This window comes from Ranitomeya variabilis, chromosome 2 (genome assembly GCF_051348905.1).
Source record: "Ranitomeya variabilis isolate aRanVar5 chromosome 2, aRanVar5.hap1, whole genome shotgun sequence".
NCBI lineage: Eukaryota > Metazoa > Chordata > Amphibia > Anura > Dendrobatidae > Ranitomeya > Ranitomeya variabilis.
In genome coordinates, this window is record NC_135233.1 from 1,100,929,618 (window position 1) to 1,100,956,812 (window position 27,195).

Below are 27,195 nucleotides of genomic sequence, written 5' to 3' on the forward strand. Positions count from 1 at the left end.
CTGACACCGTATACAGGGGCACTAGGGGATAATACTGAGCCTGACACCGTATACAGGGGCACTAGGAGATAATACTGAGCCTGACACCGTATACAGGGACACTAGGAGATAATACTGAGCCTGACACCGTATACAGGGGCACTAGGAGATAATACTGAGCCTGACACCGTATACAGGGGCACTAGGGGATAATACTGAGCCTGACACCGTATACAGGGACACTAGGAGATAATACTGAGCCTGACACCGTATACAGGGGCACTAGGAAATAATACTGAGCCTAACACCGTATACAGGGGCACTAGGGGATAATACTGAGCCTGACACCGTATACAGGGGCACTAGGAGATAATACTGAGCCTGACACCGTATACAGGGACACTAGGGGATAATACTGAGCCTGACACCGTATACAGGGACACTAGGAGATAATACTGAGCCTGACACCGTATACAGGGGCACTAGGAGATAATACTGAGCCTGACACCGTATACAGGGGCACTAGGGGATAATACTGAGCCTAACACCGTATACAGGGACACTAGGGGATAATACTGAGCCTGACACCGTATACAGGGACACTAGGAGATAATACTGAGCCTGACACCGTATACAGGGGCACTAGGGGATTATACTGAGCCTGACACCGTATACAGGGGCACTAGGGGATAATACTGAGCCTGACACCGTATAAAGGGGCACTAGGGGATAATACTGAGCCTGACACCGTATACAGGGACACTAGGGGATAATACTGAGCCTGACACCGTATACAGGGACACTAGGGGATAATACTGAGCCTGACACCGTATACAGGGGCACTAGGGGATAATACTGAGCCTGACACCGTATACAGGGACACTAGGGGATAATACTGAGCCTGACACCGTATACAGGGGCACTAGGAGATAATACTGAGCATGACACCGTATACAGGGGCACTAGGAGATAATACTGAGCCTGACACCGTATACAGGGGCACTAGAGGATAATACTGAGCCTGACACCGTATACAGGGACACTAGGAGATAATACTGAGCCTGACACCGTATACAGGGGCATTAGGGGATAATACTGAGCCTGACACCGTATACAGGGACACTAGAGGATAATACTGAGCCTGACACCGTATACAGGGGCACTAGGGGATTATACTGAGCCTGACACCGTATACAGGGGCACTAGGAGATAATACTGAGCCTGACACCGTATACAGGGGCACTAGGAGATAATACTGAGCCTGACACCGTATACAGGGGCACTAGGAGATAATACTGAGCCTGACACCGTATACAGGGGCACTAGGAGATAATACTGAGCCTGACACCGTATACAGGGACACTAGGGGATAATACTGAGCCTGACACCGTATACAGGGACACTAGGAGATAATACTGAGCCTGACACCGTATACAGGGACACTAGGGGATAATACTGAGCCTGACACCGTATACAGGGGCACTAGGAGATAATACTGAGCCTGACACCGTATACAGGGACACTAGGAGATAATACTGAGCCTGACACCGTATACAGGGGCACTAGGAGATAATACTGAGCCTGACACCGTATACAGGGGCACTAGGGGATAATACTGAGCCTGACACCGTATACAGGGGCACTAGGGGATAATACTGAGCCTGACACCGTATACAGGGGCACTAGGAGATAATACTGAGCCTGACACCGTATACAGGGGCACTAGGGGATAATACTGAGCCTGACACCGTATACAGGGGCACTAAAGGATAATACTGAGCCTGACACCGTATACAGGGGCACTAGGGGATAATACTGAGCCTGACACCGTATACAGGGACACTAGGAGATAATACTGAGCCTGACACCGTATACAGGGGCACTAGGAGATAATACTGAGCCTGACATCGTATACAGGGACACTAGGGGATAATACTGAGCCTGACACCGTATACAGGGGCACTAGGGGATAATACTGAGCCTGACACCGTATACAGGGGCACTAGGGGATAATACTGAGCCTGACACCGTATACAGGGACACTAGGGGATAATACTGAGCCTGACACTGTATACAGGGGCACTAGGGGATAATACTGAGCCTGACACCGTATACAGGGGCACTAGGGGATAATACTGAGCCTGACACCGTATACAGGGGCACTAGAGGATAATACTGAGCCTGACACCGTATACAGGGACACTAGAGGATAATACTGAGCCTGACACCGTATACAGGGACACTAGGGGATAATACTGAGCCTGACACCGTATACAGGGGCACTAGGGGATAATACTGAGCCTGACACCGTATACAGGGGCACTAGGGGATAATACTGAGCCTGACAACGTATACAGGGGCACTAGGGGATAATACTGAGCCTGACACCGTATACAGGGGCACTAGGGGATTATACTGAGCCTGACACCGTATACAGGGACACTAGGAGATAATACTGAGCCTGACACCGTATACAGGGACACTAGGTGATAATACTGAGCCTGACACCGTATACAGGGGCACTAGGAGATAATACTGAGCCTGACACCGTATACAGGGACACTAGGAGATAATACTGAGCCTGACATCGTATACAGGGACACTAGGGGATAATACTGAGCCTGACACCGTATACAGGGGCACTAGGGGATAATACTGAGCCTGACACCGTATACAGGGGCACTAGGAGATAATACTGAGCCTGACACCGTATACAGGGACACTAGGTGATAATACTGAGCCTGACACCGTATACAGGGGCACTAGGAGATAATACTGAGCCTGACACCGTATACAGGGGCACTAGGGGATAATACTGAGCCTAACACCGTATACAGGGACACTAGGGGATAATACTGAGCCTGACACCGTATACAGGGACACTAGGAGATAATACTGAGCCTGACACCGTATACAGGGGCACTAGGGGATTATACTGAGCCTGACACCGTATACAGGGGCACTAGGGGATAATACTGAGCCTGACACCGTATAAAGGGGCACTAGGGGATAATACTGAGCCTGACACCGTATACAGGGACACTAGGGGATAATACTGAGCCTGACACCGTATACAGGGACACTAGGGGATAATACTGAGCCTGACACCGTATACAGGGACACTAGGGGATAATACTGAGCCTGACACTGTATACAGGGGCACTAGGGGATAATACTGAGCCTGACACCGTATACAGGGGCACTAGGGGATAATACTGAGCCTGACACCGTATACAGGGGCACTAGAGGATAATACTGAGCCTGACACCGTATACAGGGACACTAGAGGATAATACTGAGCCTGACACCGTATACAGGGACACTAGGGGATAATACTGAGCCTGACACCGTATACAGGGGCACTAGGGGATAATACTGAGCCTGACACCGTATACAGGGGCACTAGGGGATAATACTGAGCCTGACAACGTATACAGGGGCACTAGGGGATAATACTGAGCCTGACACCGTATACAGGGGCACTAGGGGATTATACTGAGCCTGACACCGTATACAGGGACACTAGGAGATAATACTGAGCCTGACACCGTATACAGGGACACTAGGTGATAATACTGAGCCTGACACCGTATACAGGGGCACTAGGAGATAATACTGAGCCTGACACCGTATACAGGGACACTAGGAGATAATACTGAGCCTGACATCGTATACAGGGACACTAGGGGATAATACTGAGCCTGACACCGTATACAGGGGCACTAGGGGATAATACTGAGCCTGACACCGTATACAGGGGCACTAGGAGATAATACTGAGCCTGACACCGTATACAGGGACACTAGGTGATAATACTGAGCCTGACACCGTATACAGGGGCACTAGGAGATAATACTGAGCCTGACACCGTATACAGGGGCACTAGGGGATAATACTGAGCCTAACACCGTATACAGGGACACTAGGGGATAATACTGAGCCTGACACCGTATACAGGGACACTAGGAGATAATACTGAGCCTGACACCGTATACAGGGGCACTAGGGGATTATACTGAGCCTGACACCGTATACAGGGGCACTAGGGGATAATACTGAGCCTGACACCGTATAAAGGGGCACTAGGGGATAATACTGAGCCTGACACCGTATACAGGGACACTAGGGGATAATACTGAGCCTGACACCGTATACAGGGACACTAGGGGATAATACTGAGCCTGACACCGTATACAGGGGCACTAGGGGATAATACTGAGCCTGACACCGTATACAGGGACACTAGGGGATAATACTGAGCCTGACACCGTATACAGGGGCACTAGGAGATAATACTGAGCATGACACCGTATACAGGGGCACTAGGAGATAATACTGAGCCTGACACCGTATACAGGGGCACTAGGGGATAATACTGAGCCTGACACCGTATACAGGGACACTAGGAGATAATACTGAGCCTGACACCGTATACAGGGGCACTAGGAGATAATACTGAGCCTGACACCGTATACAGGGGCACTAGGAGATAATACTGAGCCTGACACCGTATACAGGGACACTAGAGGATAATACTGAGCCTGACACCGTATACAGGGACACTAGGAGATAATACTGAGCCTGACACCGTATACAGGGACACTAGAGGATAATACTGAGCCTGACACCGTATACAGGGGCACTAGGGGATTATACTGAGCCTGACACCGTATACAGGGGCACTAGGAGATAATACTGAGCCTGACACCGTATACAGGGGCACTAGGAGATAATACTGAGCCTGACACCGTATACAGGGGCACTAGGAGATAATACTGAGCCTGACACCGTATACAGGGGCACTAGGAGATAATACTGAGCCTGACACCGTATACAGGGACACTAGGGGATAATACTGAGCCTGACACCGTATACAGGGACACTAGGAGATAATACTGAGCCTGACACCGTATACAGGGACACTAGGGGATAATACTGAGCCTGACACCGTATACAGGGGCACTAGGAGATAATACTGAGCCTGACACCGTATACAGGGACACTAGGAGATAATACTGAGCCTGACACCGTATACAGGGGCACTAGGAGATAATACTGAGCCTGACACCGTATACAGGGGCACTAGGGGATAATACTGAGCCTGACACCGTATACAGGGGCACTAGGGGATAATACTGAGCCTGACACCGTATACAGGGGCACTAGGAGATAATACTGAGCCTGACACCGTATACAGGGGCACTAGGGGATAATACTGAGCCTGACACCGTATACAGGGGCACTAAAGGATAATACTGAGCCTGACACCGTATACAGGGGCACTAGGGGATAATACTGAGCCTGACACCGTATACAGGGACACTAGGAGATAATACTGAGCCTGACACCGTATACAGGGGCACTAGGAGATAATACTGAGCCTGACATCGTATACAGGGACACTAGGGGATAATACTGAGCCTGACACCGTATACAGGGGCACTAGGGGATAATACTGAGCCTGACACCGTATACAGGGGCACTAGGGGATAATACTGAGCCTGACACCGTATACAGGGACACTAGGGGATAATACTGAGCCTGACACTGTATACAGGGGCACTAGGGGATAATACTGAGCCTGACACCGTATACAGGGGCACTAGGGGATAATACTGAGCCTGACACCGTATACAGGGGCACTAGAGGATAATACTGAGCCTGACACCGTATACAGGGACACTAGAGGATAATACTGAGCCTGACACCGTATACAGGGACACTAGGGGATAATACTGAGCCTGACACCGTATACAGGGGCACTAGGGGATAATACTGAGCCTGACACCGTATACAGGGGCACTAGGGGATAATACTGAGCCTGACAACGTATACAGGGGCACTAGGGGATAATACTGAGCCTGACACCGTATACAGGGGCACTAGGGGATTATACTGAGCCTGACACCGTATACAGGGACACTAGGAGATAATACTGAGCCTGACACCGTATACAGGGACACTAGGTGATAATACTGAGCCTGACACCGTATACAGGGGCACTAGGAGATAATACTGAGCCTGACACCGTATACAGGGGCACTAGGAGATAATACTGAGCCTGACACCGTATACAGGGACACTAGGTGATAATACTGAGCCTGACACCGTATACAGGGGGACTAGAGGATAATCCTGAGCCTGACACCGTATACAGGGACACTAGGAGATAATCCTGAGCCTGACACCGTATACAGGGGCACTAGGGGATAATACTGAGCCTGACACCGTATACAGGGGCACTAGGGGATAATACTGAGCCTGACACCGTATACAGGGGCACTAGAGGATAATACTGAGCCTGACACCGTATACAGGGACACTAGAGGATAATACTGAGCCTGACACCGTATACAGGGACACTAGGAGATAATACTGAGCCTGACACCGTATACAGGGGCACTAGGGGATTATACTGAGCCTGACACCGTATACAGGGACACTAGGAGATAATACTGAGCCTGACACCGTATACAGGGGCACTAGGGGATAATACTGAGCCTGACACCGTATACAGGGGCATTAGGGGATAATACTGAGCCTGACACCGTATACAGGGACACTAGGAGATAATACTGAGCCTGACACCGTATACAGGGACACTAGAGGATAATACTGAGCCTGACACCGTATACAGGGACACTAGGAGATAATACTGAGCCTGACACCGTATACAGGGACACTAGAGGATAATACTGAGCCTGACACCGTATACAGGGGCACTAGGGGATAATACTGAGCCTGACACCGTATACAGGGGCACTAGGAGATAATACTGAGCCTGACACCGTATACAGGGGCACTAGGGGATAATACTGAGCCTGACACCGTATACAGGGGCACTAAAGGATAATACTGAGCCTGACACCGTATACAGGGGCACTAGGGGATAATACTGAGCCTGACACCGTATACAGGGACACTAGGAGATAATACTGAGCCTGACACCGTATACAGGGGCACTAGGAGATAATACTGAGCCTGACATCGTATACAGGGACACTAGGGGATAATACTGAGCCTGACACCGTATACAGGGGCACTAGGGGATAATACTGAGCCTGACACCGTATACAGGGGCACTAGGGGATAATACTGAGCCTGACACCGTATACAGGGACACTAGGGGATAATACTGAGCCTGACACCGTATACAGGGGCACTAGGGGATAATACTGAGCCTGACACCGTATACAGGGGCACTAGGGGATAATACTGAGCCTGACACCGTATACAGGGACACTAGGGGATAATACTGAGCCTGACACCGTATACAGGGGAACTAGGAGATAATACTGAGCCTGACACCGTATACAGGGACACTAGGAGATAATACTGAGCCTGACACCGTATACAGGGGCACTAGGGGATAATACTGAGCCTGACACCGTATACAGGGGCACTAGGAAATAATACTGAGCCTGACACCGTATACAGGGACACTAGGGGATAATACTGAGCCTGACACCGTATACAGGGGCACTAGGAGATAATACTGAGCCTGACACCGTATACAGGGACACTAGGGGATAATACTGAGCCTGACACCGTATACAGGGGCACTAGGGGATAATACTGAGCCTGACACCGTATACAGGGACACTAGGAGATAATACTGAGCCTGACACCGTATACAGGGACACTAGGAGATAATACTGAGCCTGACACCGTATACAGGGACACTAGGGGATAATACTGAGCCTGACACCGTATACAGGGGCACTAGGGGATAATACTGAGCCTGACACCGTATACAGGGGCACTAGGGGATAATACTGAGCCTGACACCGTATACAGGGACACTAGGGGATAATACTGAGCCTGACACCGTATACAGGGGCACTAGGGGATAATACTGAGCCTGACACCGTATACAGGGACACTAGGGGATAATACTGAGCCTGACACCGTATACAGGGACACTAGGAGATAATACTGAGCCTGACACCGTATACAGGGGCACTAGGGGATAATACTGAGCCTGACACCGTATACAGGGACACTAGGGGATAATACTGAGCCTGACACCGTATACAGGGGCACTAGGGGATAATACTGAGCCTGACACCGTATACAGGGGCACTAGAGGATAATACTGAGCCTGACACCGTATACAGGGACACTAGAGGATAATACTGAGCCTGACACCGTATACAGGGGCACTAGGGGATAATACTGAGCCTGACAACGTATACAGGGGCACTAGGGGATAATACTGAGCCTGACACCGTATACAGGGGCACTAGGGGATTATACTGAGCCTGACACCGTATACAGGGACACTAGGAGATAATACTGAGCCTGACACCGTATACAGGGACACTAGGTGATAATACTGAGCCTGACACCGTATACAGGGGGACTAGAGGATAATCCTGAGCCTGACACCGTATACAGGGACACTAGGAGATAATCCTGAGCCTGACACCGTATACAGGGGCACTAGGGGATAATACTGAGCCTGACACCGTATACAGGGGCACTAGAGGATAATACTGAGCCTGACACCGTATACAGGGACACTAGAGGATAATACTGAGCCTGACACCGTATACAGGGACACTAGGAGATAATACTGAGCCTGACACCGTATACAGGGGCACTAGGGGATTATACTGAGCCTGACACCGTATACAGGGACACTAGGAGATAATACTGAGCCTGACACCGTATACAGGGACACTAGAGGATAATACTGAGCCTGACACCGTATACAGGGACACTAGGAGATAATACTGAGCCTGACACCGTATACAGGGACACTAGAGGATAATACTGAGCCTGACACCGTATACAGGGACACTAGGAGATAATACTGAGCCTGACACCGTATACAGGGGCACTAGGGGATAATACTGAGCCTGACACCGTATACAGGGGTACTAGGGGATAATACTGAGCCTGACACCGTATACAGGGGCACTAGGGGATAATACTGAGCCTGACACCGTATACAGGGACACTAGGAGATAATACTGAGCCTGACACCGTATACAGGGGCACTAGGGGATAATACTGAGCCTGACACCGTATACAGGGGTACTAGGGGATAATACTGAGCCCGACACCGTATACAGGGACACTAGGGGATAATACTGAGCCCAACACCGTATACAGGGACACTAGGGGATAATACTGAGCCTGACACCTTATACAGGGACACTAGGAGATAATACTGAGCCTGACACCGTATACAGGGATCGGTATTAACCCTCTGTGTGCCCCGTATACAGCCAGAGATCAGTATTAACCCTCTGTGTGCCCCGTATACAGCCCGAGATCAGTATTAACCCTCTGTGTGCCCCGTATACAGCCAGAGATCAGTATTAACCCTCTGTGTGCCCCGTATACAGCCCGGGATCAGTATTAACCCTGTTGTGAATTTGCTTTTTGGCTCCCTCTAGTGGTTACTAGTGATTTGACTCTGGGAATGTCTGCCATCCCTTGTATGCTCACCTGGGTCGTTAGGTCAGGGGTGTTCCTATATAAGCTCCCTGGACCTTCAGTTCAATGCCTGGCAACGTTGTAATCAGAGCTAATCTGTTGTGCTCTTGTCTACTGATCCTGGTTCCTGCTAGATTAAGCTAAGTCTGCTTTCTTGCTTTTTGCTATTTGTTTTTGTTTGCATTTTTGTCCAGCTTGTACATTATCTGAATCCTAACCTTGCTGGAAGCTCTAGGGAGGCTGGAGTTCTCCCCCCGGGCCGTTAGACGGTTCGGGGGTTCTTGAATTTCCAGTGTGGATTTTTGATAGGGTTTTTGTTGACCATATAAGTTATCTTACTACATTCTGCTATTAGTAAGTGGGCCTCTCTTTGCTAAACCTAGTTCATCTCTGTGTTTGTCATTTCCTCTTACCTCACCGTTATTATTTGTGGGGGGCTTGTATCCAACTTTTGGGGTCTATTCTCTGGAGGCAAGAGAGGTCTTTGTTTTCCTCTTCTAGGGGTAGTTAGTCCTCCGGCTGGCGCGAGACATCTAGCGACCAACGTAGGCATGTTCCCCGGCTACTTCTAGTGTTGGCGTTAGGAGTAGATATATGGTCAACCCAGTTACCACTGCCCTATGAGCTGGATTTTTGTACTTCGCAGACTTACTTGTTCCTCTGAGACCCTCGCCATTGGGGTCATAACAGTTTGCCAGGCCAGTATTAAATGTTAAATGCATTGCAGAAGCGGGATTATAAGAAAGAAAATTCTGAGTTTTTTTTTTCCTTTTTCTCATTTTTTTTTTTCTTTTCCCCTTTACCTCTGAGTGGCTTGTGTTTGCTGCAGACATGAATGTCCAGACCTTGATTACAGGTGTGGACCAGCTTACTGCTCGTGTGCAGGGCATACAAGATTATGTTTTCAGAAATCCTATGTCAGAACCTAAGATACCGATTCCTGAACTGTTTTCCGGAGACCGATTTAAATTTAGAAATTTCAGGAATAATTGTAAATTGTTTTTGTCCCTGAGACCCCGTTCATCTGGAGACTCCGCTCAGCAAGTGAAAATTGTTATTTCTTTTTTACGGGGCGACCCTCAGGATTGGGCCTTCTCGCTGGCGCCAGGAGATCCGGCATTGGCTGATATTGATGCGTTTTTTCTGGCGCTCGGTTTGCTTTATGAGGAACCCAATCTTGAGATTCAGGCAGAAAAAGCCTTGCTGGCTATGTCTCAGGGCCAGGACGAGGCTGAAGTGTATTGCCAAAAATTTCGGAAATGGTCCGTGCTGACCCAGTGGAACGAGTGTGCATTGGCTGCAAATTTCAGAAATGGCCTTTCTGAAGCCATTAAGAATGTGATGGTGGGTTTTCCCATTCCCACAGGTCTGAATGATTCCATGGCCCTGGCAATTCAAATCGACCGGCGGTTGCGGGAGCGCAAAACCGCAAATTCCCTCATGGTGTTGTCTGAACAGGCACCTGATTTAATGCAATGTGATAGAATCCTGACTAGAAATGAGCGGAAAATTCATAGACGCCAGAGTGGCTTGTGTTACTACTGTGGTGATTCTACACATGTTATCTCAGCATGCTCTAAACGTCTTACTAGGGTTGTTAGTCCTGTCGCCATTGGTAATTTGCAACCTAAATTTATTCTATCTGTAACTTTGATTTGCTCACTGTCATCGTATCCTGTCATGGCGTTTGTAGACTCAGGTGCTGCCCTGAGTCTGATGGATCTGTCATTTGCCAAGCGTTGCGGTTTTGTTCTGGAGCCATTAGAAAATCCTATCCCTCTTAGGGGTATTGATGCTACGCCTTTGGCAAAAAATAAACCGCAGTTTTGGACACAGGTTACCATGTGCATGACTCCCGAACATCGGGAGGTGATACGTTTTCTTGTTCTGCATAAGATGCATGATTTGGTTGTTTTGGGTTTGCCATGGTTACAGACCCATAATCCAGTCTTGGACTGGAAGGCAATGTCGGTGTCAAGTTGGGGCTGCCATGGAATTCATGGAGATTCCCTGCCCTTGTCTATTGCTTCTTCTACGCCTTCGGAAGTTCCGGCGTATTTGTCTGATTATCAGGATGTCTTCAGCGAGTCTAAGTCCAGTGCACTGCCTCCTCATAGGGAATGTGACTGTGCAATAGATTGGATTCCAGGCAGTAAGTTTCCTAAGGGGAGACTGTTTAATTTGTCGGTACCTGAACATACCGCGATGCGTTCATATATCAAAGGGTCTCTTGAGAAAGGACACATCCGTCCTTCTTCTTCCCCTCTTGGTGCGGGATTCTTTTTTGTGGCCAAAAAGGACGGATCTTTGAGGCCTTGTATTGACTATCGGCTTTTAAACAAGATCACTGTCAAATTTCAGTATCCTTTGCCGCTGTTGTCAGACTTGTTTGCCCGGATTAAGGGTGCCAGGTGGTTCACCAAGATAGACCTTCGTGGTGCGTACAACCTTGTGCGCATTAAGCAAGGCGATGAATGGAAAAACGCATTCAATACGCCCGAAGGTCATTTTGAGTACTTGGTGATGCCATTTGGGCTCTCTAATGCACCTTCAGTAAGACTCTGGGTATGTCAGTCATCCCTTGTATGCTCACCTGGGCCGTTAGTTCAGGGGTGTTGCTATATAAGCTCCCTGGACCTTCAGTTCAATGCCTGGCAACGTTGTAATCAGAGCTAATCTGTTGTGCTCTTGTCTACTGATCCTGGTTCCTGCTAGATTAAGCTAAGTCTGCTTTCTTGCTTTTTGCTATTTGTTTTTGTTTGCATTTTTGTCCAGCTTGTACATTATCTGAATCCTAACCTTGCTGGAAGCTCTAGGGAGGCTGGAGTTCTCCCCCCGGGCCGTTAGACGGTTCGGGGGTTCTTGAATCTCCAGCGTGGATTTTGATAGGGTTTTTGTTGACCATATAAGTTATCTTACTACATTCTGCTATTAGTAAGTGGGCCTCTCTTTGCTAAACCTAGTTCATCTCTGTGTTTGTCATTTCCTCTTACCTCACCGTTATTATTTGTGGGGGGCTTGTATCCAACTTTTGGGGTCTATTCTCTGGAGGCAAGAGAGGTCTTTGTTTTCCTCTTCTAGGGGTAGTTAGTCCTCCGGCTGGCGCGAGACATCTAGCGACCAACGTAGGCATGTTCCCCGGCTACTTCTAGTGTTGGCGTTAGGAGTAGATATATGGTCAACCCAGTTACCACTGCCCTATGAGCTGGATTTTTGTACTTCGCAGACTTACTTGTTCCTCTGAGACCCTCGCCATTGGGGTCATAACATAACCCTCTGTGTGCCTCGTATACAGCCAGAGATCAGTATTAACCCTCTGTGTGCCCCGTATACAGCCCGGGATCAGTATTAACCCTCTGTGTGCTCCGTATACAGACCGGGATCAGTATTAACCCTCTGTGTGCTCCGTATACAGCCAGAGATCAGTATTAACCCTCTGTGTGCCCCGTAAACAGCCCGGGATCAGTATTATCCCTCTGTGTGCCCCGTATACAGCCCGAGATCAGTATTAACCCTCTGTGTGCTCCGTATACCGCCAGAGATCAGTATTAACCCTCTGTGTGCCCCGTATACAGCCCGGGATCAGTATTATCCCTCTGTGTTCCCCGTATACAGCCCGGGATCAGTATTAACCCTCTGTGTGCCCCGTATACAGCCAGAGATCAGTATTAACCCTCTGTGTGCCTCGTATACAGCCCGGGATCAGTATTAACCCTCTGTGTGCCCCGTATACAGCCAGAGATCAGTATTAACCCTCTGTGTGCCCCGTATACAGCACGGGATCAGTGTTAACCCTCTGTGTGCCTCGTATACAGCCAGAGATCAGTATTAACCCTCTGTGTGCCCCGTATACAGACCGGGATCAGTATTAACCCTCTGTGTGCCCCGTATACAGCCCGGGATCAGTATTAATCCTCTGTGTGCCCCGTATACAGCCCGGGATCAGTATTAACCCTCTGTGTGCCCCGTATACAGCCCGGGATCAGTATTATCCCTCTGTGTGCCCCGTATACAGCACGGGATCAGTATTAACCCTCTGTGTGCCCCGTATACAGCCAGAGATCAGTATTAACCCTCTGTGTGCCCCGTATACAGCACGGGATCAGTATTAACCCTCTGTGTGCCTCGTATACAGCCAGAGATCAGTATTAACCCTCTGTGTGCACCGTATACAGCCCGGGATCAGTATTAACCCTCTGTGTGCCCCGTATACAGCCCATGATCAGTATTAACCCTCTGTGTGCCCCGTATACAGCCCGGGATCAGTATTAACCCTCTGTGTGCCCCGTATACAGCCAGAGATCAGTATTAACCCTCTGTGTGCTCCGTATACAGCCAGAGATCAGTATTAACCCTCTGTGTGCTCCGTATACAGCCCGGGATCAGTATTAACCCTCTGTGTGCCCCGTATACAGCCCGGGATCACTATTAACCCTCTGTGTGCCCCGTATACAGCCCGGGATCACTATTAACCCTCTGTGTGCCCCGAATACAGCCCGGGATCAGTATTAACCCTCTGTGTGCTCCGTATACAGCCCGGGATCAGTATTAACCCTCTGTGTGCCCCGTATACAGCCCGGGATCAGTATTAACCCTCTGTGTGCCCCGTATACAGCCCGGGATCAGTATTAACCCTCTGTGTGCTCCGTATACAGCCCGGGATCAGTATTAACCCTCTGTGTGCCCCGTATACAGCCCGGGATCAGTATTAACCCTCTGTGTGCCCCGTATACAGCCAGAGATCAGTATTAACCCTCTGTGTGCCTCGTATACAGCCAGAGATCAGCATTAACCCTCTGTGTGCCCCGTATACAGCCCGGGATCAGTATTATCCCTCTGTGTGCCCCGTATACAGCCAGAGATCAGTATTAACCCTCTGTGTGCCTCGTATACAGCCCGGGATCAGTATTAACCCTCTGTGTGCCCCGTATACAGCCCGGGATCAGTATTATCCCTCTGTGTGCCCCGTATACAGCCCGGGATCAGTATTATCCCTCTGTGTGCCCCGTATACAGCCAGAGATCAGTATTATCCCTCTGTGTGCCCCGTATACAGCCCGGGATCAGTATTAACCCTCTGTGTGCCCCGTATACAGCCCGGGTTCAGTATTAACCCTCTGTGTGCCCCGTATACAGCCAGGGATCAGTATTAACCCTCTGTGTGCTCCGTATACAGCCCGGGATCAGTATTAACCCTCTGTGTGCCCCGTATACAGCCCGGGATCAGTATTAACCCTCTGTGTGCCTCGTATACAGCCAGAGATCAGTATTAACCCTCTGTGTGCCCCGTATACAGCCCGGGATCATTATTAACCCTCTGTGTGCTCCGTATACAGCCAGAGATCAGTATTAACCCTCTGTGTGCCCCGTATACAGACCGGGATCAGTATTAACCCTCTGTGTGCCCTGAATACAGCCCGGGATCAGTATTAACCCTCTGTGTGCCCCGTATACAGCCAGAGATCAGTATTAACCCTCTGTGTGCCCCGTATACAGCCCGGGATCAGTATTAACCCTCTGTGTGCCCCGTATACAGCCCGGGATCACTATTAACCCTCTGTGTGCCCCGTATACAGCCCGGGATCAGTATTAACCCTCTGTGTGCCCCGTATAGAGCCCGGGATCAGTATTAACCCTCTGTGTGCCTCGTATACAGCCAGAGATCAGTATTAACCCTCTGTGTGCTCCGTATACCGCCAGAGATCAGTATTAACCCTCTGTGTGCCCCGTATACAGCCCGGGATCAGTATTATCCCTCTGTGTGCCCCGTATACAGCCCGGGATCAGTATTAACCCTCTGTGTGCCCCGTATACAGCCAGAGATCAGTATTAACCCTCTGTGTGCCTCGTATACAGCCCGGGATCAGTATTAACCCTCTGTGTGCCCCGTATACAGCCAGAGATCAGTATTAACCCTCTGTGTGCCCCGTATACAGCACGGGATCAGTGTTAACCCTCTGTGTGCCTCGTATACAGCCAGAGATCAGTATTAACCCTCTGTGTGCCCCGTATACAGACCGGGATCAGTATTAACCCTCTGTGTGCCCCGTATACAGCCCGGGATCAGTATTAATCCTCTGTGTGCCCCGTATACAGCCCGGGATCAGTATTAACCCTCTGTGTGCTCCGTATACAGCCAGAGATCAGTATTAACCCTCTGTGTGCCCCGTATACAGCCCGGGATCAGTATTATCCCTCTGTGTGCCCCGTATACAGCCCGGGATCAGTATTAACCCTCTGTGTGCCCCGTATACAGCCAGAGATCAGTATTAACCCTCTGTGTGCCCCGTATACAGCACGGGATCAGTATTAACCCTCTGTGTGCCTCGTATACAGCCAGAGATCAGTATTATCCCTCTGTGTGCCCCGTATACAGCCCGAGATCAGTATTAACCCTCTGTGTGCTCCGTATACCGCCAGAGATCAGTATTAACCCTCTGTGTGCCCCGTATACAGCCCGGGATCAGTATTATCCCTCTGTGTTCCCCGTATACAGCCCGGGATCAGTATTAACCCTCTGTGTGCCCCGTATACAGCCAGAGATCAGTATTAACCCTCTGTGTGCCTCGTATACAGCCCGGGATCAGTATTAACCCTCTGTGTGCCCCGTATACAGCCAGAGATCAGTATTAACCCTCTGTGTGCCTCGTATACAGCCAGAGATCAGTATTAACCCTCTGTGTGCCCCGTATACAGCACGGGATCAGTGTTAACCCTCTGTGTGCCTCGTATACAGCCAGAGATCAGTATTAACCCTCTGTGTGCCCCGTATACAGACCGGGATCAGTATTAACCCTCTGTGTGCCCCGTATACAGCCCGGGATCAGTATTAATCCTCTGTGTGCCCCGTATACAGCCCGGGATCAGTATTAACCCTCTGTGTGCCCCGTATACAGCCCGGGATCAGTATTATCCCTCTGTGTGCCCCGTATACAGCCCGGGATCAGTATTAACCCTCTGTGTGCCCCGTATACAGCCAGAGATCAGTATTAACCCTCTGTGTGCCCCGTATACAGCACGGGATCAGTATTAACCCTCTGTGTGCCTCGTATACAGCCAGAGATCAGTATTAACCCTCTGTGTGCACCGTATACAGCCCGGGATCAGTATTAACCCTCTGTGTGCCCCGTATACAGCCCATGATCAGTATTAACCCTCTGTGTGCCCCGTATACAGCCCGGGATCAGTATTAACCCTCTGTGTGCCCCGTATACAGCCAGAGATCAGTATTAACCCTCTGTGTGCTCCGTATACAGCCAGAGATCAGTATTAACCCTCTGTGTGCTCCGTATACAGCCCGGGATCAGTATTAACCCTCTGTGTGCCCCGTATACAGCCCGGGATCACTATTAACCCTCTGTGTGCCCCGTATACAGCCCGGGATCACTATTAACCCTCTGTGTGCCCCGAATACAGCCCGGGATCAGTATTAACCCTCTGTGTGCTCCGTATACAGCCCGGGATCAGTATTAACCCTCTGTGTGCCCCGTATACAGCCCGGGATCAGTATTAACCCTCTGTGTGCCCCGTATACAGCCCGGGATCAGTATTAACCCTCTGTGTGCTCCGTATACAGCCCGGGATCAGTATTAACCCTCTGTGTGCCCCGTATACAGCCCGGGATCAGTATTAACCCTCTGTGTGCCCCGTATACAGCCAGAGATCAGTATTAACCCTCTGTGTGCCTCGTATACAGCCAGAGATCAGCATTAACCCTCTGTGTGCCCCGTATACAGCCCGGGATCAGTATTATCCCTCTGTGTGCCCCGTATACAGCCAGAGATCAGTATTAACCCTCTGTGTGCCTCGTATACAGCCCGGGATCAGTATTAACCCTCTGTGTGCCCCGTATACAGCCCGGGATCAGTATTATCCCTCTGTGTGCCCCGTATACAGCCCGGGATCAGTATTATCCCTCTGTGTGCCCCGTATACAGCCAGAGATCAGTATTATCCCTCTGTGTGCCCCGAATACAGCCCGGGATCAGTATTATCCCTCTGTGTGCCCCGTATACAGCCAGAGATCAGTATTAACCCTCTGTGTGCCTCGTATACAGCCCGGGATCAGTATTAACCCTCTGTGTGCCCCGTATACAGCCCGGGATCAGTATTATCCCTCTGTGTGCCCCGTATACAGCCCGGGATCAGTATTATCCCTCTGTGTGCCCCGTATACAGCCAGAGATCAGTATTATCCCTCTGTGTGCCCCGTATACAGCCCGGGATCAGTATTAACCCTCTGTGTGCCCCGTATACAGCCCGGGTTCAGTATTAACCCTCTGTGTGCCCCGTATACAGCCAGGGATCAGTATTAACCCTCTGTGTGCTCCGTATACAGCCCGGGATCAGTATTAACCCTCTGTGTGCCCCGTATACAGCCCGGGATCAGTATTAACCCTCTGTGTGCCTCGTATACAGCCAGAGATCAGTATTAACCCTCTGTGTGCCCCGTATACAGCCCGGGATCATTATTAACCCTCTGTGTGCTCCGTATACAGCCAGAGATCAGTATTAACCCTCTGTGTGCCCCGTATACAGACCGGGATCAGTATTAACCCTCTGTGTGCCCTGAATACAGCCCGGGATCAGTATTAACCCTCTGTGTGCCCCGTATACAGCCAGAGATCAGTATTAACCCTCTGTGTGCCCCGTATACAGCCCGGGATCAGTATTAACCCTCTGTGTGCCCCGTATACAGCCCGGGATCACTATTAACCCTCTGTGTGCCCCGTATACAGCCCGGGATCAGTATTAACCCTCTGTGTGCCCCGTATAGAGCTCGGGATCAGTATTAACCCTCTGTGTGCCTCGTATACAGCCAGAGATCAGTATTAACCCTCTGTGTGCTCCGTATACCGCCAGAGATCAGTATTAACCCTCTGTGTGCCCCGTATACAGCCCGGGATCAGTATTATCCCTCTGTGTGCCCCGTATACAGCCCGGGATCAGTATTATCCCTCTGTGTGCCCCGTATACAGCCCGGGATCAGTATTATCCCTCTGTGTGCCCCGTATACAGCCCGGGATCAGTATTAACCCTCTGTGTGCCCCGTATACAGCCAGAGATCAGTATTAACCCTCTGTGTGCCTCGTATACAGCCCGGGATCAGTATTAACCCTCTGTGTGCCCCGTATACAGCCCGGGATCAGTATTATCCCTCTGTGTGCCCCGTATACAGCCCGGGATCAGTATTATCCCTCTGTGTGCCCCGTATACAGCCAGAGATCAGTATTATCCCTCTGTGTGCCCCGTATACAGCCAGAGATCAGTATTAACCCTCTGTGTGCCCCGTATACAGCCCGGGATCAGTATTATCCCTCTGTGTGCCCCGTATACAGCCCGGGATCAGTATTAACCCTCTGTGTGCCCCGTATACAGCCCGGGTTCAGTATTAACCCTCTGTGTGCCCCGTATACAGCCAGGGATCAGTATTAACCCTCTGTGTGCTCCGTATACAGCCCGGGATCAGTATTAACCCTCTGTGTGCCCCGTATACAGCCCGGGATCAGTATTAACCCTCTGTGTGCCTCGTATACAGCCAGAGATCAGTATTAACCCTCTGTGTGCCCCGTATACAGCCCGGGATCATTATTAACCCTCTGTGTGCTCCGTATACAGCCAGAGATCAGTATTAACCCTCTGTGTGCCCCGTATACAGACCGGGATCAGTATTAACCCTCTGTGTGCCCTGAATACAGCCCGGGATCAGTATTAACCCTCTGTGTGCCCCGTATACAGCCAGAGATCAGTATTAACCCTCTGTGTGCCCCGTATACAGCCCGGGATCAGTATTAACCCTCTGTGTGCCCCGTATACAGCCCGGGATCACTATTAACCCTCTGTGTGCCCCGTATACAGCCCGGGATCAGTATTAACCCTCTGTGTGCCCCGTATAGAGCCCGGGATCAGTATTAACCCTCTGTGTGCCTCGTATACAGCCAGAGATCAGTATTATCCCTCTGTGTGCCCCGTATACAGACCGGGATCAGTATTAACCCTCTGTGTGCCCTGAATACAGCCCGGGATCAGTATTAACCCTCTGTGTGCCCCGTATACAGCCAGAGATCAGTATTAACCCTCTGTGTGCCCCGTATACAGCCCGGGATCAGTATTAACCCTCTGTGTGCCCCGTATACAGCCCGGGATCACTATTAACCCTCTGTGTGTCCCGTATACAGCCCGGGATCAGTATTAACCCTCTGTGTGCCCCGTATAGAGCCCGGGATCAGTATTAACCCTCTGTGTGCCTCGTATACAGCCAGAGATCAGTATTATCCCTCTGTGTGCCCCGTATACAGACCGGGATCAGTATTAACCCTCTGTGTGCCCTGAATACAGCCCGGGATCAGTATTAACCCTCTGTGTGCCCCGTATACAGCCCGGGATCAGTATTAACCCTCTGTGTGCCCCGTATACAGCCCGGGATCAGTATTAACCCTCTGTGTGCCTCGTATACAGCCAGAGATCAGTATTAACCCTCTGTGTGCCCCGTATACAGCCCGGGATCAGTATTAACCCTCTGTGTTGTGAATTTGCTTTTTGCTCCCTCTAGTGGTTACTAGTTTTTTGACTCTGGTTTTTCTGTCATTCCTTTTATCCGCACCTGGGTCGTTAGTTAGGGGTGTTGCTATATAAGCTCCCTGGACCTTCAGTTCTATGCCTGGCAACGTAGTTATCAGAGCTAGTCTGCTGTGCTCTTGTCTACTGATCCTGGTTCCAGTTATATCAGCTAAGTCTGCCTTTTGCTTTTTGCTATTTGTTTTGGTTTTGTATTTTTGTCCAGCTTGTTCCAAATCTATATCCTGACCTTTGCTGGAAGCTCTAGGGAACTGGTGTTCTCCCCCCGGACCGTTAGACGGTTCGGGGGTTCTTGAATTTCCAGTGTGGATTTTGATAGGGTTTTTGTTGACCATATAAGTTACCTTTCTTTATTCTGTCTGTAACTTTGATTTGCTCACTGTCGTCTTTTCCTGTCATGGCGTTTGTAGATTCAGGTGCTGCCCTGAGTCTTATGGATCTCTCATTTGCTAAGCGCTGTGGATTTACTCTTGAACCATTAGAAAATCCTATTCCTCTTAGGGGTATTGATGCTACACCATTGGCAGCAAATAAACCGCAGTATTGGACTCAGGTTACCATGTGCATGACTCCTGAACACCGCGAGGTGATACGTTTCCTGGTTTTACATAAAATGCATGATTTGGTCGTTTTGGGGCTGCCATGGTTACAGACCCATAATCCAGTCCTGGACTGGAAGGCTATGTCAGTCTCAAGTTGGGGCTGTCGTGGTATTCATGAGGATTCCCTGCCTGTGTCTATTGCTTCTTCTACGCCTTCGGAAGTTCCGGAGTATTTGTCTGATTATCAGGATGTCTTCAGTGAGTCTGAGTCCAGTGCACTGCCTCCTCATAGGGACTGACTGTGCTATAGATTTGATCCCAGGCAGTAAATTTCCTAAGGGAAGACTGTTTAATCTGTCGGTACCTGAACATACCGCTATGCGTTCATATATCAAGGAGTCTCTGGAAAAAGGACATATTCGTCCGTCTTCTTCCCCTCTTGGTGCGGGATTCTTTTTTGTGGCAAAAAAGGACGGATCTTTGAGACCTTGTATTGATTATCGGCTTTTAAATAAGATCACTGTCAAATTTCAGTATCCTTTACCGCTGTTGTCTGACTTGTTTGCCCGGATTAAGGGTGCCAAGTGGTTCACCAAGATAGACCTTCGTGGTGCGTACAACCTTGTGCGCATTAAGCAAGGTGATGAATGGAAAACCGCATTCAATACGCCCGAAGGTCATTTTGAGTACTTGGTGATGCCTTTTGGGCTCTCCAATGCGCCTTCAGTTTTTCAGTCCTTTATGCATGACATTTTCCGGAAGTATCTGGATAAATTTTTGATTGTTTATCTGGATGATATTTTGGTTTTTTCTGATAATTGGGATTCGCATGTGGAGCAGGTCAGGTTGGTCTTTAAAAGTTTGCGTGAAAATTCTTTGTTTGTCAAGGGCTCAAAGTGTCTCTTTGGTGTACAGAAGGTTCCCTTTTTGGGGTTCATTTTTTCCCCTTCTGCTGTGGAGATGGACCCAGTCAAGGTCCGAGCTATTCTTGATTGGACTCAGCCCTCGTCAGTTAAGAGTCTTCAGAAGTTCTTGGGCTTCGCTAACTTCTACCGTCGTTTTATCGCTAATTTTTCTAGCATTGTGAAACCTTTGACGGATATGACCAAGAAGGGCTCCGATGTAGCTAACTGGGCTCCTGCTGCCGTGGAGGCTTTCCAGGAGTTGAAACGCCGGTTTACTTCGGCGCCTGTTTTGTGCCAGCCTGACGTCTCACTTCCCTTTCAGGTTGAGGTGGATGCTTCGGAGATTGGGGCAGGGGCCGTTTTGTCGCAGAGAGGCCCTGGTTGCTCTGCTTTGAAACCTTGTGCCTTTTTCTCTAGGAAGTTTTCGCCTGCCGAGCGAAATTATGATGTGGGCAATCGGGAGTTGTTGGCCATGAAATGGGCATTTGAGGAGTGGCGTCATTGGCTCGAGGGTGCTAAGCATCGTGTGGTGGTCTTGACTGATCACAAAAATCTGATGTATCTCGAGTCTGCTAAACGCCTTAATCCGAGACAGGCCCGCTGGTCATTGTTTTTCTCCCGCTTTGATTTTGTTGTCTCGTATTTACCAGGTTCAAAGAATGTGAAGGCCGATGCTCTTTCTAGGAGCTTTGTGCCTGATGCTCCTGGAGTCGCTGATCCTGTTGGTATTCTTAAAGATGGAGTTATCTTGTCAGCTATTTCTCCGGATCTGCGACGTGTGTTGCAGAGATTTCAGGCTGATAGGCCTGAGTCTTGTCCACCTGACAGACTGTTTGTCCCGGATAAGTGGACCAGCAGAGTCATTTCCGAGGTTCATTCCTCGGTGTTGGCAGGTCACCCGGGAATTTTTGGCACCAGAGATCTGGTGGCCAGGTCCTTTTGGTGGCCTTCCTTGTCAAGGGATGTGCGGTCATTTGTGCAGTCCTGTGGGACTTGTGCTCGAGCTAAGCCTTGCTGTTCTCGTGCCAGCGGTTTGCTCTTGCCCTTGCCTGTCCCGAAGAGACCTTGGACACATATCTCCATGGATTTCATTTCTGATCTTCCGCTATCTCAGGGCATGTCCGTTATCTGGGTGATATGTGATCGCTTCTCCAAGATGGTCCATTTGGTTCCTTTGCCTAAGCTGCCTTCCTCTTCCGATCTGGTTCCTGTGTTTTTCCAGAACGTGGTTCGTTTGCACGGCATCCCTGAGAATATTGTGTCAGACAGAGGATCCCAGTTCGTTTCCAGGTTCTGGCGATCCTTTTGTAGTAGGATGGGCATTGATTTGTCGTTTTCGTCTGCTTTCCATCCTCAGACTAATGGACAGACGGAGCGAACCAATCAGACTTTGGAGGCTTATTTGAGGTGTTTTGTCTCTGCTGATCAGGACGATTGGGTGACATTCTTGCCGTTGGCTGAGTTTGCCCTTAATAATCGGGCTAGTTCCGCCACCTTGGTTTCGCCTTTTTTCTGCAACTCTGGTTTCCATCCTCGCTTTTCTTCGGGTCATGTGGAGCCTTCTGACTGTCCTGGGGTGGATTCTGTGGTGGATAGGTTGCAGCAGATCTGGAATCATGTGGTGGACAACTTGAAGTTGTCACAGGAGAAGGCTCAGCGCTTTGCCAACCGCCGCCGCGGTGTGGGTCCCCGACTACGCGTTGGGGATTTGGTGTGGCTTTCTTCCCGCTTTGTTCCTATGAAGGTCTCCTCTCCCAAATTTAAACCTCGTTTTATTGGGCCTTACAAGATATTGGAAATCCTTAATCCTGTATCTTTTCGTCTGGATCTTCCTGTGTCGTTTGCTATTCACAATGTATTTCATAGGTCCTTGTTGCGGCGGTACATTGTGCCTGTAGTTCCTTCTGCTGAGCCTCCTGCTCCGGTGTTGGTTGAGGGCGAGTTGGAGTACGTGGTGGAGAAGATCTTGGATTCTCGCCTCTCCAGGCGGAGGCTTCAGTACCTGGTCAAGTGGAAGGGCTATGGTCAGGAGGATAATTCCTGGGTGGTCGCCTCTGATGTTCATGCGGCCGATTTAGTTCGTGCCTTTCATGCCGCTCATCCTGATCGCCCTGGTGGTCGTGGTGAGGGTTCGGTGACCCCTCACTAAGGGGGGGGTACTGTTGTGAATTTGCTTTTTGCTCCCTCTAGTGGTTACTAGTTTTTTGACTCTGGTTTTTCTGTCATTCCTTTTATCCGCACCTGGGTCGTTAGTTAGGGGTGTTGCTATATAAGCTCCCTGGACCTTCAGTTCTATGCCTGGCAACGTAGTTATCAGAGCTAGTCTGCTGTGCTCTTGTCTACTGATCCTGGTTCCAGTTATATCAGCTAAGTCTGCCTTTTGCTTTTTGCTATTTGTTTTGGTTTTGTATTTTTGTCCAGCTTGTTCCAAATCTATATCCTGACCTTTGCTGGAAGCTCTAGGGAACTGGTGTTCTCCCCCCGGACCGTTAGACGGTTCGGGGGTTCTTGAATTTCCAGTGTGGATTTTGATAGGGTTTTTGTTGACCATATAAGTTACCTTTCTTTATTCTGCTATCAGTAAGCGGGCCTCTCTGTGCTAAACCTGGTTCATTTCTGTGTTTGTCATTTCCTCTTACCTCACCGTCATTATTTGTGGGGGGCTTCTATCCAGCTTTGGGGTCCCCTTCTCTGGAGGCAAGAAAGGTCTTTGTTTTCCTCTACTAGGGGTAGCTAGATTCTCCGGCTGGCGCGTGTCATCTAGAATCAACGTAGGAATGATCCCCGGCTACTTCTAGTGTTGGCGTTAGGAGTAGATATATGGTCAACCCAGTTACCACTGCCCTATGAGCTGGATTTTTGTATTCTGCAGACTTCCACGTTCCTCTGAGACCCTCGCCATTGGGGTCATAACACCTCTGTGTGCCTCGTATACAGCCAGAGATCAGTATTAACCCTCTGTGTGCCCCGTATACAGACCGGGATCAGTATTAACCCTCTGTGTGCCCTGAATACAGCCCGGAATCAGTATTAACCCTCTGTGTGCCCCGTATACAGCCCGGGATCAGTATTAACCCTCTGTGTGCCCCGTATACAGCCCGGGATCAGTATTAACCCTCTGTGTGCCCCGTATACAGCCCGAGATCAGTATTAACCCTCTGTGTGCTCCGTATACAGCCAGAGATCAGTATTATCCCTCTGTGTGCACCGTATACAGCCCGGGATCAGTATTAACCCTCTGTGTGCCCCGTATACAGCCCGGGATCAGTATTAACCCTCTGTGTGCACCGTATACAGCCCGGGATCAGTATTAACCCTCTGTGTGCCCCGTATACAGCCCATGATCAGTATTAACCCTCTGTGTGCCCCGTATACAGCCCGGGATCAGTATTAACCCTCTGTGTGCCTCGTATACAGCCAGAGATCAGTATTAACCCTCTGTGTGCCCCGTATACAGACCGGGATCAGTATTAACCCTCTGTGTGCTCCGTATACAGCCAGAGATCAGTATTAACCCTCTGTGTGCCCCGTATACAGACCGGGATCAGTATTAACCCTCTGTGTGCTCCGTATACAGCCAGAGATCAGTATTAACCCTCTGTGTGCCCCGTATACAGCCCGGGATCAGTATTAACCCTCTGTGTGCTCCGTATACAGCCCGGGATCAGTATTAACCCTCTGTGTGCTCCGTATACAGCCCGGGATCAGTATTAACCCTCTGTGTGCCCCGTATACAGACCGGGATCAGTATTAACCCTCTGTGTGCCCCGTATACAGCCAGAGATCAGTATTAACCCTCTGTGTGCCCCGTATACAGCCCGGGATCAGTATTAACCCTCTGTGTGTCCCGTATACAGCCAGAGATCAGTATTATCCCTCTGTGTGTCCCGTATACAGCCCGGGATCAGTATTAACCCTCTGTGTGCCCCGTATACAGCCCGGGATCAGTATTAACCCTCTGTGTGCCCCGTATACAGCCCGGGATCAGTATTAACCCTCTGTGTGCCCCGTATACAGCCCGGGATCAGTATTAACCCTCTGTGTGTCCAGGATACCGCCCGGGATCAGTATTAACCCTCTGTACACATTAACCCCTCAGTGCCCGGTCCTCTCTGCCCGGGCTCGGACACCTGTGGCGGCTCCTGCTCTCTCTCACCGTCCTGGCGGCCTCTGCCCACGTCCTGCCCTTCTTCTTCCGTCGCCTCCTCCTCCTCTTCCTCCGGGCCGCGTCCCTCATGGTGTGGCCGGTTCCCCCCGGGACGGGCCGCGCTCACTGCCCCGCAGCTGCCATGTTGTCGGGGCCGTTACTGTAAGGAGAGGTCATGTGACCCTGCGTGACGTCACCTACTGTACAGCGGCGGCTGTCAAATGGGAGGGGAGGAGCTGTGTTTTGGAGAGGCGGGACCGCATGAGGGGGTGGAGTCACAGAGATGGCAGAGCAGGTGCAAACAGTCACTACTGCGCATGTGCAATATTTTAAGCGCGTGTTAAAGCAAAAGCTGCCTGTGCCGAGAGGAGAGGAGATCAGATACCGAGACTGGGACTGTCTATAACCGGTCCTGTATTATCCCCAGAGCTGCACTCACTATTCTGCTGGTGCAGTCACTGTGTACATACATTACATTACTGATCCTGAGTTACATCCTGTATTATCCCCAGAGCTGCACTCACTATTCTGCTGGTGCAGTCACTGTGTACATACATTACATTACTGATCCTGAGTTACCTCCTGTATTATCCCCAGAGCTGCACTCACTATTCTGCTGGTGCAGTCACTGTGTACATACATTACATTACTGATCCTGAGTTACATCCTGTATTATCCCCAGAGCTGCACTCACTATTCTGCTGGTGCAGTCACTGTGTACATACATTACATTACTGATCCTGAGTTACATCCTGTATTATCCCCAGAGCTGCACTCACTATTCTGCTGGTGCAGTCACTGTGTACATACATTACATTACTGATCCTGACTTACATCCTGTATTATACTCCAGAGCTGCACTCACTATTCTGCTGGTGCAGTCACTGTGTACATACATTACATTACTGATCCTGACTTACATCCTGTATTATACTCCAGAGCTGCACTCACTATTCTGCTGGTACAGTCACTGTGTACATACATTACATTACTGATCCTGAGTTACATCCTGTATTATCCCCAGAGCTGCACTCATTATTCTGCTGGTGCAGTCACTGTGTACATACAATACTGATCCTGAGTTACATCCTGTATTATACCCCAGAGCTGCACTCACTATTCTGCTGGTGCAGTCACTGTGTACATACATTACTGATCCTGAGTTACATCCTGTATTATACTCCAGAGCTGCACTCACTATTCTGCTGGTGCAGTCACTGTGTACATACATTACTGATCCTGAGATACATCCTGTATTATACTCAGAGCTGCACTCACTATTCTGCTGGTGCAGTCACTGTGTACATACATTACATTACTGATCCTGAGTTACATCCTGTATTATACTCCAGAGCTGCACTCACTATTCTGCTGGTGCAGTCACTGTGTACATACATTACATTACTGATCCTGAGTTACCTCCTGTATTATACCCCAGAGCTGCACTCACTATTCTGCTGGTGCAGTCACTGTGTACATACATTACATTACTGATCCTGAGTTACATCCTGTATTATACCCCAGAGCTGCACTCACTATTCTGCTGGTGCAGTCACTGTGTACATACATTACATTACTGATCCTGAGTTACATCCTGTATTAT

At 49.7% G+C, this 27,195-nt stretch overlaps 1 protein-coding gene across 3 annotated transcripts in view; it reads right to left on the bottom strand.

Annotated features, from left to right (window-relative positions):
• Window positions 1-25,777, bottom strand: part of ASXL2 (ASXL transcriptional regulator 2) — a 111,073-nt gene extending 85,296 nt beyond the window's left edge. For 2 of the 3 annotated variants that reach the window (XM_077291847.1, XM_077291845.1), the window contains exon 1: window positions 25,602-25,777. In XM_077291847.1, the coding sequence (XP_077147962.1) occupies window positions 25,602-25,682 (81 nt within the window). In that variant the 5' untranslated portion in view covers window positions 25,683-25,777. The remainder of the gene's footprint in view (window positions 1-25,601) is intronic. The other variant, XM_077291846.1, reaches the window with a different exon arrangement.
• Between the last annotated feature and the right edge of the window lie 1,418 nt (window positions 25,778-27,195).